The sequence below is a fragment of the Ailuropoda melanoleuca genome, chromosome 14 (genome assembly GCF_002007445.2).
Source record: "Ailuropoda melanoleuca isolate Jingjing chromosome 14, ASM200744v2, whole genome shotgun sequence".
In the NCBI taxonomy this organism is placed as follows: domain Eukaryota; kingdom Metazoa; phylum Chordata; class Mammalia; order Carnivora; family Ursidae; genus Ailuropoda; species Ailuropoda melanoleuca.
In genome coordinates this window covers 5,790,981-5,804,871 of record NC_048231.1, presented here as the reverse complement: position 1 = coordinate 5,804,871, position 13,891 = coordinate 5,790,981, and the positions used below count along the sequence as shown (strand labels likewise).

The 13,891-nt window shown below is 39.8% G+C and overlaps 1 protein-coding gene across 1 annotated transcript; it reads right to left on the bottom strand.

Moving 5' to 3' along the window:
* Positions 1–7,132: 7,132 nt before the first annotated feature.
* LOC100472740 (26S protease regulatory subunit 10B) lies at positions 7,133–8,426 on the bottom strand. Its single transcript, XM_002914164.4, is given in 3 exon segments — positions 7,133–7,629; positions 7,631–8,357; positions 8,359–8,426. Coding segments are annotated over 3 exon segments (1,167 nt in total). The 3' UTR covers positions 7,133–7,257.
* Positions 8,427–13,891: the final 5,465 nt, after the last annotated feature.

The window sequence follows — 13,891 nt, the reverse complement described above, 5'->3', positions numbered from 1 at the left end:
AGTGTACTCAAAGATAGGACGATAGAAATTACTGAGGCTGAGAACAGAAAGAAAAAGGATGAAAGAAAAGTGAATAGAACTTAAGGGAACAGTGGGACACCACTAGTAAACCAACATATGCATCATGGGAGTCCCAGAAAATAAAGAAAAGGGCAGAGAATATTTGAGGAAATAATAGCTGAAAACTTCCCAAACTTAATGAAAGATGTGACTATCAATGTCCAAGAAGTTCATGAACTCCAAGTAAGAAGAATACAAAGGGACTACATGGAAAATCATTATAACCAAACCACAGAAAGCCAAAGAATCTTGAAAGAGAATATTGAAAACAGCAAGAGAGAAACAAATCATCACATACAAGGGATCCTCAACAAGATTATCAGCAGATTTCTCATCAGAAAACTCGGAGGCCAGAAACAGTGGGCTAATATACTCAAATGTTAAAAGAAAAAAAACCATCAACAATTCTGTATCCGTGAAAACTGTCCTTCAAGAGAGAGAGGAAAATTAAGACATTCCCAGATAAATAAAAACTGAGGGAGTTTGTGACCATTACACCTGCCCTGCAATAAGTGCTCAAGGAGTCCTGCAGGGTGAAATGGAAGGACAATAGACCATAATTCAGAGCTGTATAGAGAAATAAAGATCTCAATCAAGGTAAATACATGGGCAATTATAAAAGCTAGAATTATCATAACAATGATTTGTAACTGTACTTTCTGTTTGTTTTCTACCTGATTTAAGAGACTAATACTTTTAAAGGGGAAAAAATTAAAACTGTCTGAAAAGGAAATTACAAAAACAGTTTACATAACAAATAGCATGAAAAAGAATAAATCCTTAGGAATTAACTGAGGAGGTCAAAGATTTGTACAATGAAAACTATAAAACATTGCTGAAAGAAATGAAAGAAAACCTATATAAATGGAAACATACTATGCTCATGGATCGGAAGACTTGATAGTGTTAAAATGTCAATACTACCCAAAGTGATCTACTGAGTCAGTGCAATTACTCTCAAAATCCCAATGAAATTTTTTGTAGAAATAGAAAAATCCATTAAAAAATTCATGTGGAATCTGAAGGAACCCTGAATAGACAAAATCATCTTGAAAAAGAACAAAACTGGAGGACTGACACTTTCCAATTTTAAAACTTACTACAAAGCTACAATAATCAAAACAGGATGGTGCTACTGGCATAAGGGCAGACATATAAAACCAATGGAACAGAATAGAGAGCCCAGAAATAAACCCTCACATACACGGTCAGATGATTTTGCCAAGGATGCCAAGACCATTAGATGGAAAGGACATTTTTCAACAAGCAGTGCTAGGAAAGCTGAATATCCCCGTGCCAAAGAATGAAGTCATATCATTTCCTAACACCATGTAAAAAAATTAACTCAAAATGGATCAAGAACCCAAATATAGGACTTAAACCATGGAACTCTTAGAAAGAAAAAGGACAAATCTTCATGACATTGGATTTGGCAATAATGTTTTGGCTATGATATCAAAGACACAGATAACAAAAGAAAAAATAGATACATTGGACTTAATGAAAATTTAAAAGATGCTCAACATCACTCATCATTAAGAAAATGCAAATCCAGTGAGATACCCCCTCAAACCCATTGACAAGTGTACTATCAAAAAAACCCCCAGGAGATAACGCTAAGTGAAATAAGTCAAGCAGAGAAAGACAATTATCATATGATTTCTCTCATCTATGGAACATAAGAACTAGGATGATAGGGGAAGAAAGGGATAAAGAAGGGGGGGTAATCAGAAGGGGGAATGAAACATGAGAGACTATGAACTATGAGAAACAAACTGAAGACTTCAGAGGGGAGGGGGGGTGGGGGAATGGGATAGACCGGTGATGGGTAGTAAGGAGGGCACGTATTGCATGGTGCACTGGGTGTTATACGCAACTAATGAATCATTGAGCTTTACATCGGAATCCGGGGATGTACTGTATGGTGACTAACATAATATAATAAAAAAAATCATTAAAAAAAAAACAAACCCCAGAAAGTCCTAAGTCTTTCCTTACCTTTCATGACTGAAACTTTTGAACAGTATGGGTCAGTTATTTTTTTAAGATGTCTCTCAATTTGGGTTTTCAGCTGTTTTCTCATGATTAAGTTGAAGTTATGCCTTCTTTGGAAGGATGCTTCAGACACGATGCTCCTCTCTCAGCGTGTGATACCGCAGGCACATTAATGCCACTGTAGGTTACTAGGCTGCAGAGAACATTCACACAGTCTTACTGATGTAATCCTGGATGACCGATGCAATGAAAATGGTGATGTAAGTGTATGAGGAGGATGGAAGGCATAGGTCGTGTAAAATTAAGCTAACTCACTATTATTACTAATGTGGGTAGAGTTGCTAAATCAAGGAATAGCAGTATAGGCAGTTGGAAACGGGGGAGCAACCACTGACAGTTTGAGTCCGTATCAGCTACGGGTAGTCAAAAAGGAGGGAAGAGAGTGATCCCCCAGAAGAAGCAGAGCTGTCTTTCACCAAAGTCTCAATGCCTGAAAAATAGTTCAAATAACAAGTGAGCATTCTTTTTTCAAAAGCTCAGTAAACTGGACCTTAAACAACCCCAGCGGCAGATTGAGACATGCCTGTTGGTGTAAAAGGGGCTCTCTCTGAGGCCAGAGTCATTACAGTACAGAAGGATAAGGCAGATCCAGGGCAAGCATTAGGGAGCAACACAGTGAGCTCACATCCCCGTAAGTATGTAACTTTTGTTTTTGAGCTTTGAAGCCTGCAAGGGTCGGGAATTGACCCATGCCACTGTTTACTGTGTCCCAGGTTAGAAAGAAAGCTGGCTCACGTAGCCTTCTAGCTTGCTCGAATGAGGAAATGTGAACATCAGATGTGTTAATTCATTAGGCGTTTACAGGCTGTTTCACTGACACAAAAAGGTTATTATCGCTGTTGCACATTGCACCGCAGCACCTGGAGGGCCTGACAATAGTGAATTCACGTACGGAGCCATCTCAAGTGTCAGTGATTGTGATGGAACAGATCAAGCCTGTGGAATCTCAAAGGCAAGCCCTTTCCTTGTGAGAATTCCAGAAAAGAGTGTCTCTTTAGGCAGCCCAATGTTGGCTGCAGGAGGGCCCCTTGAGGCCGGCCTGGAAGGGGCCACATGGGGGATCTGGGGGAGGCAGCTGGGAGATAGATGGAGAGGAGTTTTCATTATCCCTTCTCCAGCCTCTAAATCTGAAGGCCCAAAGGTCATGAGGCATCAGTGTGGGGGTGTAGTCCTGCTCCCTTATTATTGGTAATTTGGTGAGGAATTATCACAGAGGGAAACTTCTGAAGATTCATAAAACCCGGCATGAACTGTTTAGCTCAATAACAGCAGTCGGAGAGGGAAGGGAATGCTGGGCAGAAGCATTTTAAAAGCTCATGAATAAAAAGCACATCAGGTTTGGAGGCTTTGTTTTCGTTATGAAGTTGCATGCGTCCTTCCACCTTTGCTGCTGATTATAGTAGAAGAGCCTCGTGGAAGAGAGCACCTGTCGCTCGTAACAGCTCCCTGGGTTTTTACTGATTTCTTTTTAAAGATAAAAATGAGAAACCAAAGTGAGAAGTAGGGGACAGGTTGTTTACTGCCACCATCCAGGGACAAGTGGCTCGAAGCTCCCATGTACACCTGGTGGCCAGGTATGGCTGCACCCCTCTGGAATTGTCTCCATTCCTTGAAGGACCAGTCAAGATGGCCTCGGGTGTAAGCCCCCATAGGGATGGTCATAGCAGCTGTCGTCCTGTCAACTTCATGGTTGTAGCCAGAGACACCTGGGAAGGTAGCAAAAGTCTTCAGGTGCAGGTCCGGCCATGGTTTTTCCAGAAAACTCATGGTTCGTTTCTGTACTATGACTTATCACTGATTCTGTAAGTGAAAGAAAGCCTGAAGGAAAGCCAGTGCATTGTTCTGAATATCAGATCAGGTCATTCCCCTTCTTGAAACCCTTCTATGACTACGTGATATGCTAGGAATAAGGGGGATTGGGATAGGCCGGTGATGAATATTAAGGAGGGCACATATTGCATGGTGCACTGGGTATTATATGCAAATAATGAATCTGGAACATTGCATCAAGAACTGGGGATGTACTGTATGGTGACTAATAGAACAAAATAAAAATTATTTAAATAAATAAAAATAAATGAAAATAAAAACTAGACTCCTGAGCATGGTCTACAAGTTGTCAAGTTATCTGGCACTATGCAACTCCTTGAATTCTCTCCCATTCCTCCCCTCTTTTACTCAGTGATCACTTATTATCTCCACTGGCTGCCATCCTGTTCCTTGGCCATGCCTCAGGGCCTTTGCACTTGTTGTTTCCTCTGCCTTAGGTACTTTTTATTTTTTATAAAGATTTTATTTATTTATTTGACAGAGAGACAGCGAGAGAGGGAACACAAGCAAGGGGAGCGTGAGAGGGAGAAGCAGGCTCCCCACTGAGCAGGGAGCCCGATGTGGGGCTCGATCCTAGGACCCTGGGATCACAACCCAAGCCGAAGGCAGACACCTAGCAGCTGAGCCACCCAGGTGCCCCAGACTTAGGTACTTTGTATTGATAGCTGCTTCTCATTTTTCAGTTCTCTACCTAAACATCCCTTTTTCAGTGGACTCCCCTGACTGGCCTACCTAAATAAAAGAGTCCCTTCTGAATCACCCCACCTCATCATCCTATTTACTTATGGAATAGCTTCCCACAGCTTGAAACTACCTTTTATTCATTTCTTTACTTTTTCTCACTTGCCTCTTGACTACCTCCCTTTCTAGATGTCAACTCCCTAAGGGCAAAGACTGTGTTTGCCTCACTGATGGCTATAACCTTGCCCCCTAGGATAACAGTCCTGCCACATTATTGGTGCTTGTTAAGTATGTATTGAAGGAATGAGTAAACGAGTAATCGAATGATATGCATAATAAACATAGCCACTAGGCTAAGGTATTTGCAGGGAATGAGCCCATGTCCTTTTTCTTTGGAAGCCTCATGGGGCCTTGAGCATGGAGGTCTGAGTGTTATGCTGTACATGTAGATGTCTGGATAGCCCAGACTGGGTTACTAAAATCTGTATTAGTTATCTATTGCTGTGTAACAACTTACCACAAACTTAGAAATTTACAAGAAAATACATTTATTATCTCATGGTTTCTGTGGATTAGGAGTCTGGGTTTGGCTTAGCTGGATCTTCTGCTCGAGATTTCTCAGGAGGTTACATTCATTCTCAGGTTGTGGTCCGATCTGAAGGACTGCCTGGGGAAGGAGCTACTTCCAAGCTCATGTGGTTGTTGGCAGAATCCAGATCCCTGCATTTTTAAGACCAAGAACTTCAGTTTCCAGCTCTGGTTGCTGGCTGGGTACTGTTTTCAGTTTCTAGTTGGTTGTAGGCCAGAGGCTATCCTCAGTTCCTTTCCAGGTGGGCATCCCCAAAATGGATGCTTGCTACAATGAAGACAGTAAGGGAGAGAGTCTGCTAGCAGAAGATGGACATTACGATCTTTATAATGCAGTCATAGAAGTGACATCTTATTATTTTTGACATTTCCTAGTCTAAAGAAAATCACAGGTTCAGACTGCACTCTAGGGGAAGAGATTACACAGGGTATGAATGCTAGGAAGAGGGGACCACTGGGAGCCATCTTTGAATCTGCTCACTACTGTCTGCCTTCTGGCTTCTAATGGTTTACTCTCTTTTGTGTATCTCTCCCATACACAAAATACATTCACCTTCTTCCAAGGAGAGCCAAGAGTCTCAAAGTACAGAATCTCATTATCTAAATCAGGAACTACACTCTTTGTGGGACATTCCTCTAGATTTGTCAATTTTTAAAACTAGAGAGACAAGTTATCCACCCCTGTCCCTGCAACCTGCAATTGTGGAATAGTCATAGAATAATAGCTATAGACATTTCAGTTTAAAAGGGGAAAATGGAAGGCACAGAGGAGTACTGGGAATTATTCTCCTTGGCTCTGTCCCCTGGGTTCTTGGTTCCATCCTGCCTTTTTAAATGAAAGGACATGTTTGCAGATTAATAATCCCATCAGCCTGCTTCCTGCAAGTAGGATTTTGTGAGTCCAAATACCTCTTTTCTTGGTACAATTCTTATTCCTTTCAGTCCAACCTGGCAGTGTTTTTGCTGAAATAGCTTTCTCAAAAACTTTATGCGTCTTCCATGGATTTCACTGGGGTTCATTCCATTCAACAAAAGCCACAACTTACAGATCTTTTAGAGATAAGTCCTTCTGTACCTTGTGCTCCTGCTGAGATGGCTGTGGGGATAAGTCTCCTAAGCTTCCCACTAGCCCTTTGATTTGATTAAGAGGGATCCGTGGGACATACCCTCATTATCTTGAGAGGACCCTTTACGTGATTCTGCTTTTCTGATCTGTCTTGAGATTTTAACAAAAGGTTGGACAGTCACACTCTTGGTTTTTTCCTCCATGCCACATTTTCCTGACAGTGCAATGAAGCCATTCCTTAGTTTCAGTATCATTTGCCATCTGAGAATTCTAATAATTTTCAAATCATTAAGTGCTTTTCTTTATGTAATGGTTTTCCCTCAATTTATCTGTCTGTGCATTTTAATATAAGCAGCAACAAGAAATCAGGTGGTGCCTTCTTCACTTTGCTTGGAAATATCTTTAGCTAAATAATCAAGGTCATTCCTTACATCTTCTGCTTTCCATTTAACTGCAGAAGACAACTTTGCTAAACTCTCTGCCACTACATGGCAAGCATTTCCCTCTCTCCCATGTCCAATAACATGTTCCTTACTTCCTTCTAAGACTTTACCAGCAGTGTCCCCAAAATCCCTTCTTTATTTTTTTTAAGAGAACTGAATCAAACAGATTTTATTCAACTTTTTAGGATGAGGAAAACAAATGATATAAAATAAGTCATTAGAAATGCTCTCTTGTGCTATTTCAAACTACTTTCAATGTTTTACAAAATGCTCACACAGCAAATACGAAAAGCTTTAACATAGTCTTATAACTTTTGCTGCAATAAATGCAACATTAACAAACATACAAATTTCTTCTGTACCAATCTTAAAAGTAGAATTACTTGAATTACTAATTTTTACAATGTTATTCATACTTATTTTTATTCATATGTTTTTAATGAGATCATTGCCAATACATACATTATTTTCCTTAACTTTATTTTTACATTAAGCTGGTATCTGTCATGCAGCCATCAAAAACCTTCCAGTAAATTACACAGGTTTGTAGTCCAATTTAGACTCTAGCTTCTTAGAATCAGCCACTTTTCTGACTGCTTTCATGAAGTCTTCCTGTACTACAAAATCATGATCAGCACGAATTGCAAACATACCTGCTTCAGTACAAACATTTCTCAGGTCTGCTCCATTAAAGCCATCTGAAAGCTTCACAATTGCTTCATAATCTATTTCACCATGCTTTGTAGTGGGACCTGCATGGATTTTCAATATATCTAATCTTGCTTGTTCGTTTGGTAAATCAATATGTATTTTTCTATCTAATCTTCCTGGACGAAGCAAAGCAGGATCCAGTGTATCTGGTCTGTTTGTAGCCATGATCATTTTAACTCTATGTAGAGTATCAAAATCCATCCATTTGATTTAGTAACTCCATCAAAGTTCTCTGAATCTCTCTATCAGCTGAAGTACCCTCAGAAAACCGACGACCACCAATAGCATTTATTTCATCCATAAAAATAATGCATGGTTGATGATCCCTGGCATAATTAAACATTTCTCTGATCAAACAAGCACTTTCACCAATGTACTTGTCTACAATAGAACTAGATACAACCTTTAATAAGTTGCAGTCCAGCTGGCTAGCAACAGCTCGTGCCAAGAGTGTTTTTCCTGTGCCTGGTGGTCCATATAACAAACAGCCTTTTGGAGGTATTATTCCTACACGCTGGAATAATTCTGGGTTTGTAAGAGGTAATTCTATCACCTCTCTTAATTCCCGAATCTGTCCTGATAGTCCTCCAATTTCAGAATAAGAAACATTCCCAGGGTCCTCATGAGACATGTTGTAGACCAATGGATCCACTTCCCTTGGCAAATATCTCATGATAGTTAGTGTAGTCATATCCAAAGCAACTCTTGTTCCTGGCTTCAGCTTACTTTTATCAAGCTGTCGACGGCAGCCCACAACATATCTTGGTCCATTTGTAGCTTTCACAATGAATTTTTCTTCAGTTAGTTGCTTAAGTACTTCACCTACAATCTGCCCAACACTTTGTAGGGCCTTCAGATCATTTTCAGACTTTTCATACTGCTTGGTAAGTTCTTTTAATTGTTCCCTTAACTCCTTGAGGCGGGTCAATCTCCTTGTGCTCCAGCAGCTTCTTGCGGTAGTCCTGAAGCGCCTTATCTCTAGGGTCCGCCATGATGAGAGCCAAAATCCCTTCTACTAACAGTCTACTGGAGCCAATTTAGTTTTCATCTATCATATTCTTCAAGATTCTTCCAGTATCCACACGGTTCCAAAACCACTCTTGTATTTTAAGGTATTTGTTACGGCAGCACCCCACTGCCACATACTAATCTACGTGGATAGGTTTTATGTATGCCACCCAAGCAGAGTTAAGAGAAGTTGAGAGTTGACTCACTTTGATTCCTTAAGTGTTGAGTGAGAGCCTAGCATACTCAAGCAGCATGTTAGATGTAAAAAAACTATCTCATGGCAGTTACCTTTTTGGGAAATATTGATGCTATTGTCTCGACTCTTATTCCACCGTAATAGACAGATTTCTTTTCTCTGCACATTCATATGCCTGTGGGGTTCAGTCTCTCTCTGCTGAGTGAGTAGGGCAAATTTCCTTGAAGCAAAGCCACTGGGTATAGATTCTAGGCTTGGGGTTTCTGGAAAATATTAGCATCAAGGACACTGGGTAAGAGTGGCTTAGAGGGTATTAGGGATGGAACATTTGGTGATGGATTTGTGCTTTGTGATCTCCAACCCATCTCAAAGCATGAATTCCCCCAGCAAGCTGTTGGGCCACTGCCTGTGTGTTTCCTCCATCAGTCTGACCTTTGCACACAATGAGCAGTTCCTGTGATGGCTGTCCCCTGGGGTGGCAGCCAGGGTACCCAACCATCCTGACAAATGATAAAGAAGCTTCAGGCTTGAAAGCCCTCCTGCAAGCTCTGTTCTTCTTCTAATGAGTCAAGCTAGCAGTGGGATTCCATGACCTGTGTCCACTTTTGGGGATACGCCCAAAGGCCTTGGGAGCCCACCTAGGGGCTTCCCATAGCTCCAGAGCACTGCTTGGCATTCATGCTTGGTCCCAACTAATCTGGAACATTTCCTGTAGCAAATACCAAGATGACAAATCTATAGACATTTCAGTGCCCTAAGGATCACATCTGTCTAACTCAGTCTGTATCACATGAGCTTAATTCAGCATGATCTCATGAGTGCCATGAGGCATGTCCTTATATCTTTGTGTCCTTATATCTGAGTTGATCGAGTGAATCATTCTTCTGCATGGGAAATTGCCATTGTGTATTCAGCACCTATCCTTAGAGATGTTTCCAGTTCCTCTGTGTCAGTATATTCCTCAGTTCCAACCAGGATCCTGTTCTCCACTCATGTAAATATATTCTCTTTCTCTTTTGAAAGATTAAATTTACTTCTTGTCTATTAGGAAAACTCTCTCAATTATGGGTGGCCCTGTCTTGTAATTACCTCCAGGAGCTTCTGTTCAACTTTCCAATCAATTTTAATTAAACTCATTATCTATTTTCCTTTTTAGGTGGATAAGAGGCAGATATCCCTGGTACAGGATTGTATGGCAACAATAATTTCAATTGATGTGAGAAACAGGCAGTCTTAGAGTCTCTTGCTAAGTAGAAAATGCCAATTCTTTAAGAAAAAACAAGATTTATACAGGTAATTCTTGTTTTATTAGTTATTTTGGAGTAAGTTCCTATTCAAGTCAAACTGCACATTATTTTTGATTATCAATCCCGGAGTGTAACTTGTCCAGAGGCAAATAAAGGATAAGCTGGCTTGATAGAAGCAAGCGCACTATTTCTTCATCCCTGCCTATCTTCTCTCAAGGACAGTTGGGCTCTTCTCTCTTCTCCTTACGTACGGTGTAGTGAGTTGAATGGTGACTCCCCAAATATATGTCCAACCAGAACCTGAATGTGACATGAAAACACAGTGTGACCTTATTTGGAATGGGTCTTTGCGGATGTAATCAAATTAAGAATCTTAAGATGAAATCATCCTGGATTCCGAGTAGGCTCTAAAACCAATGTCAGGTGTCCTTAGAAGAGAGACGTAGAGAGAGAAAGAAACACAGACACAAAGACACAAACACACAGAGAAGGTGGCTGTGAAAACAGAGGCAGAGATTGGAGAGAGGCAGCTCCAAGACACAGAATACCAAGGATGGCTGGTGGTCTTCAGAATCTAGGAAAGGGACATGGAATGGGCCTCCAGAAAGAACCAGTCCTACCAACACCTTGATTTTGGACTTCTGGACTCCAGAATTATGGAAGAATAAATTGCTGGTTTGTGGTAATTCATTATAGTAGCCCCCGGAAACTAACACATCTGCCATGCAGCAGGGGTATAGTATGTGACTATTTGTAGTATCTTTTGATATCATGTGATAATCTAGGTTCCTTTCAAGAGAGAGACTTGGGGACCAGAGGGTGATTTGGAGCTGACGTCATGTGTCCAGAATCGCTATGGCAAGGCCTTTGAAGTCAAAGAACACCAAGACAGGGACTGGAGGTCTTCTGGCCCAGTAACACCAGGCCTTGGCTGAAGGAGGGTCAGAGGAGTGTACTTCTGTCATGTGAAACCAGGCCATGCTCTCTAGGTGGACAATTAACACTTGCTGGGACAAGATTTATTTGTGCTTAGGTAAGCATAAGGAGATTTCCACAGATTGCTCTCTCCCAGGCAGTACAGTAGGCGAGAAAAGAGGTAGCTAGACCCATTCTGGGCATATTGGATTAAGAAACACTGGCCTATGCTATGGATAACAGTGTAGTGGTTCCCCCCAAATATTACCATATAATCCAACAATTCCACTTCTGGATTTTGACATACTCAAAAGAATCGAAAGCAGGGTTGTCAGTGAGATATTTGGACACTCACGTTCATAGCAACATTATTCACGATAGCCAAAATGTGAAGGCAACCCGAGGGTCCATTCATAGATGACTGGATAAGGAAAATGTGGTATGCACATACAACGGAATATTCAGCCTCAAAAAGGAAGGAAATTCTGACACATGCTACAATACAGATGAACCTTGAGAACATTATGCTAAGTGAAGTTGGCCAGTCGTAAAAAGACAATACTGCCTAATTCCATCTAGATGAGGTACTTAGACTATCAAAATTATGTTTGAGATTTTTCTTGGTTCCTGAGGTACTGTAATACTATAAACTTCCCTCTTAGAACCATGTTTCCTGCATCCTGAAGATTTTGGACCATTGTGTTTTCATTATCATTTGTTTTTACGTAATTTTTGACTTCTTGGTTGACCCATTTGTTGTTTAATAGCATGTTATTTAGCCTCTATGTATTTGTGCTCTTTCTAGATTTTTTTCTTGTGGTTTATTTCTAGTTTTACAGTGTTGTGGTCAGAAAAAGTGATGGTATGACTTTGATTTTTTTGGATTTGTTGAGACTTGTTTTGTGGCCTAATTTGTGATCTATTCCGGAAAATGTTCCATATGCACTTGAAAAGAATGTGTATTCCTCTGTTTTAGGATGGAATGTTCTGAATATGTCTGTTAAATCCATCTGGTCCAGTGTGTCATTCAAAGTCACTGTTTCCTTGCTGATTTTCTGTTTGGATGATCTGTCCATCGGTGGAAGTGGGCTGTTAAAGTCCCCTACTCTTATTGTGTTATGATGGATTAATTCCTTGATGTTTGTTATTAACTGTTTTATGTATTGGGTCCTCCCATGTTGGGTGCATAAATATTTACAATTGTTACATATTCTTTTTGGGTTGCTCCCTCTCCCCTTTTTTATTATATAGTGTTTGTCTTTGCCTCTTGTTACTAGACTAGTCAAAATTATAGAGACCAAAAATAGAATGGTGGTTGTCAGGGGCTGGGGAGATGGAGGAATAGGGAGTTATTGTTCAATGGGCATGAAGTCTCAGTTTTATTAAGATGAAAAGAGTTATGGATACAGATGGTGGTGATAGTTGCACAGCAAGATGAACGTACTAAATACCACTGAACTGTATGCTTAAAAATGGTTAAGATGGTGAATTTTATATAATATGTATTTTACCATAATAAAATAATTGGAAAAAGAAAGAAACACTGTACTAATGCCTTGGAAGAGTTCCTTTTAGCCCTGAGTGGCTACAACTATATGAGACAGAAATTGAGAGCTAATTTATTTGGCATTTTATCAGCCAGGGCTCTCTACAAACACTGGCACATCTAGATCCCTACAGGGTAAAAAATCAATTGGAAATAGCTAATACTAATAGAAAAGAGGGAAAGAATGGCCACAGTCCATTCCTGGTCACCTGTTATGGAGAATCTATGGACTTTCACTAATGATATCATCAGAGCTCCTAGAAGGGCCAGAGAATCTGAATCCTAGCTGGGGGCAAGTTTGTGAAGGTGCTGTCTTCACTGAGACAGAATAAGGTACTAAGAATGTCTTTGATAAAGCAGGACAAATTATTAACTCTACTAAATCCCAATCCTTGAATCATTTTAATATATGATATGGGAAGTATGCATAAAGCACTTTTGTTGCATATTGAAATATGATGGTTGTCGAGGAACGGCACTTGTGTGATGGAACTGAGAGCTGAATTAGCTGGTTGTTTTTCAAGGGACACCATTTTTACTTGACCGACTAACAGACAAATTGGTGGTTTAGAATTGGATATTTGGAAGATATTTTCTAGAAGATTGAAACAAGCAGTCCTGTCACTTCAAGGAAAATAACTGATGATATTGGTTGCCATAATGAAATTTGAGATTTTAAGGGAAAATGGGAATTTTGGAAAACTTGCATCTAATACAGTGATTTTGTCAGCATCCAAACACTTAAAGACCTTTGTAATGAGAGTATTGATGAAATTAATGAATGCAATTTTTTGATATTGTATGACAAAATGTATGAATATTTGGAAGATTTGCACAATTCAGTGAATTAATGTTTTCTAAATGATCAATGCGAGATGTTACAATATCATTCATGGGTAAACAATCGATTCAAAGTGCAAGATAGACGAATGGATTTTAATGTAACTTATTGTGAAAGCTTATTAATATGATTTCAAAATCTGCATTACAGGGCGCCTGGGTGGCTCAGTCAGTGAAGAATTTTCCTTCTGCTCAGGTTATGATCCCAGCACCCTGAGATAGAGTCCTACATTGGGCTCCCTGCTCAGCAGGGAGTCTGCTTCCCCCTCTCCCTTTGCACCTCCCCGCTGCTTGTGTGCATGCTCTCTCTCAAGTAAATAAAATCTTAAAAAAAAAAACCCCAAACCCACCAAAATCTGTGTTATAAACAACCTTTAAAAAATACTACTTGTTGAGTTTTGGCTTAGTAACAAAGAATACACATTATCTGAAAAGAGTATTAAAATATTCCTCTCATTCCTAACTATGTATCATTACAAGGGTAGATTTTCTTTATATCCATCAACAAAAACAACAGATCACAACAGATTGAATCTAAAAATACCTATTGAATCTAAAAATACCTATGGTAATCCAGATGTTTTTATACACCAGATAGTAAAGCAATTTGTAAGTGTGTAAAACAGAGCAGCGTCTCTTACTATTTTTTTGGAAAAAATATATTTTTCACAAAATGTGTTCAATGTTAACAATGTTAAATTTAAA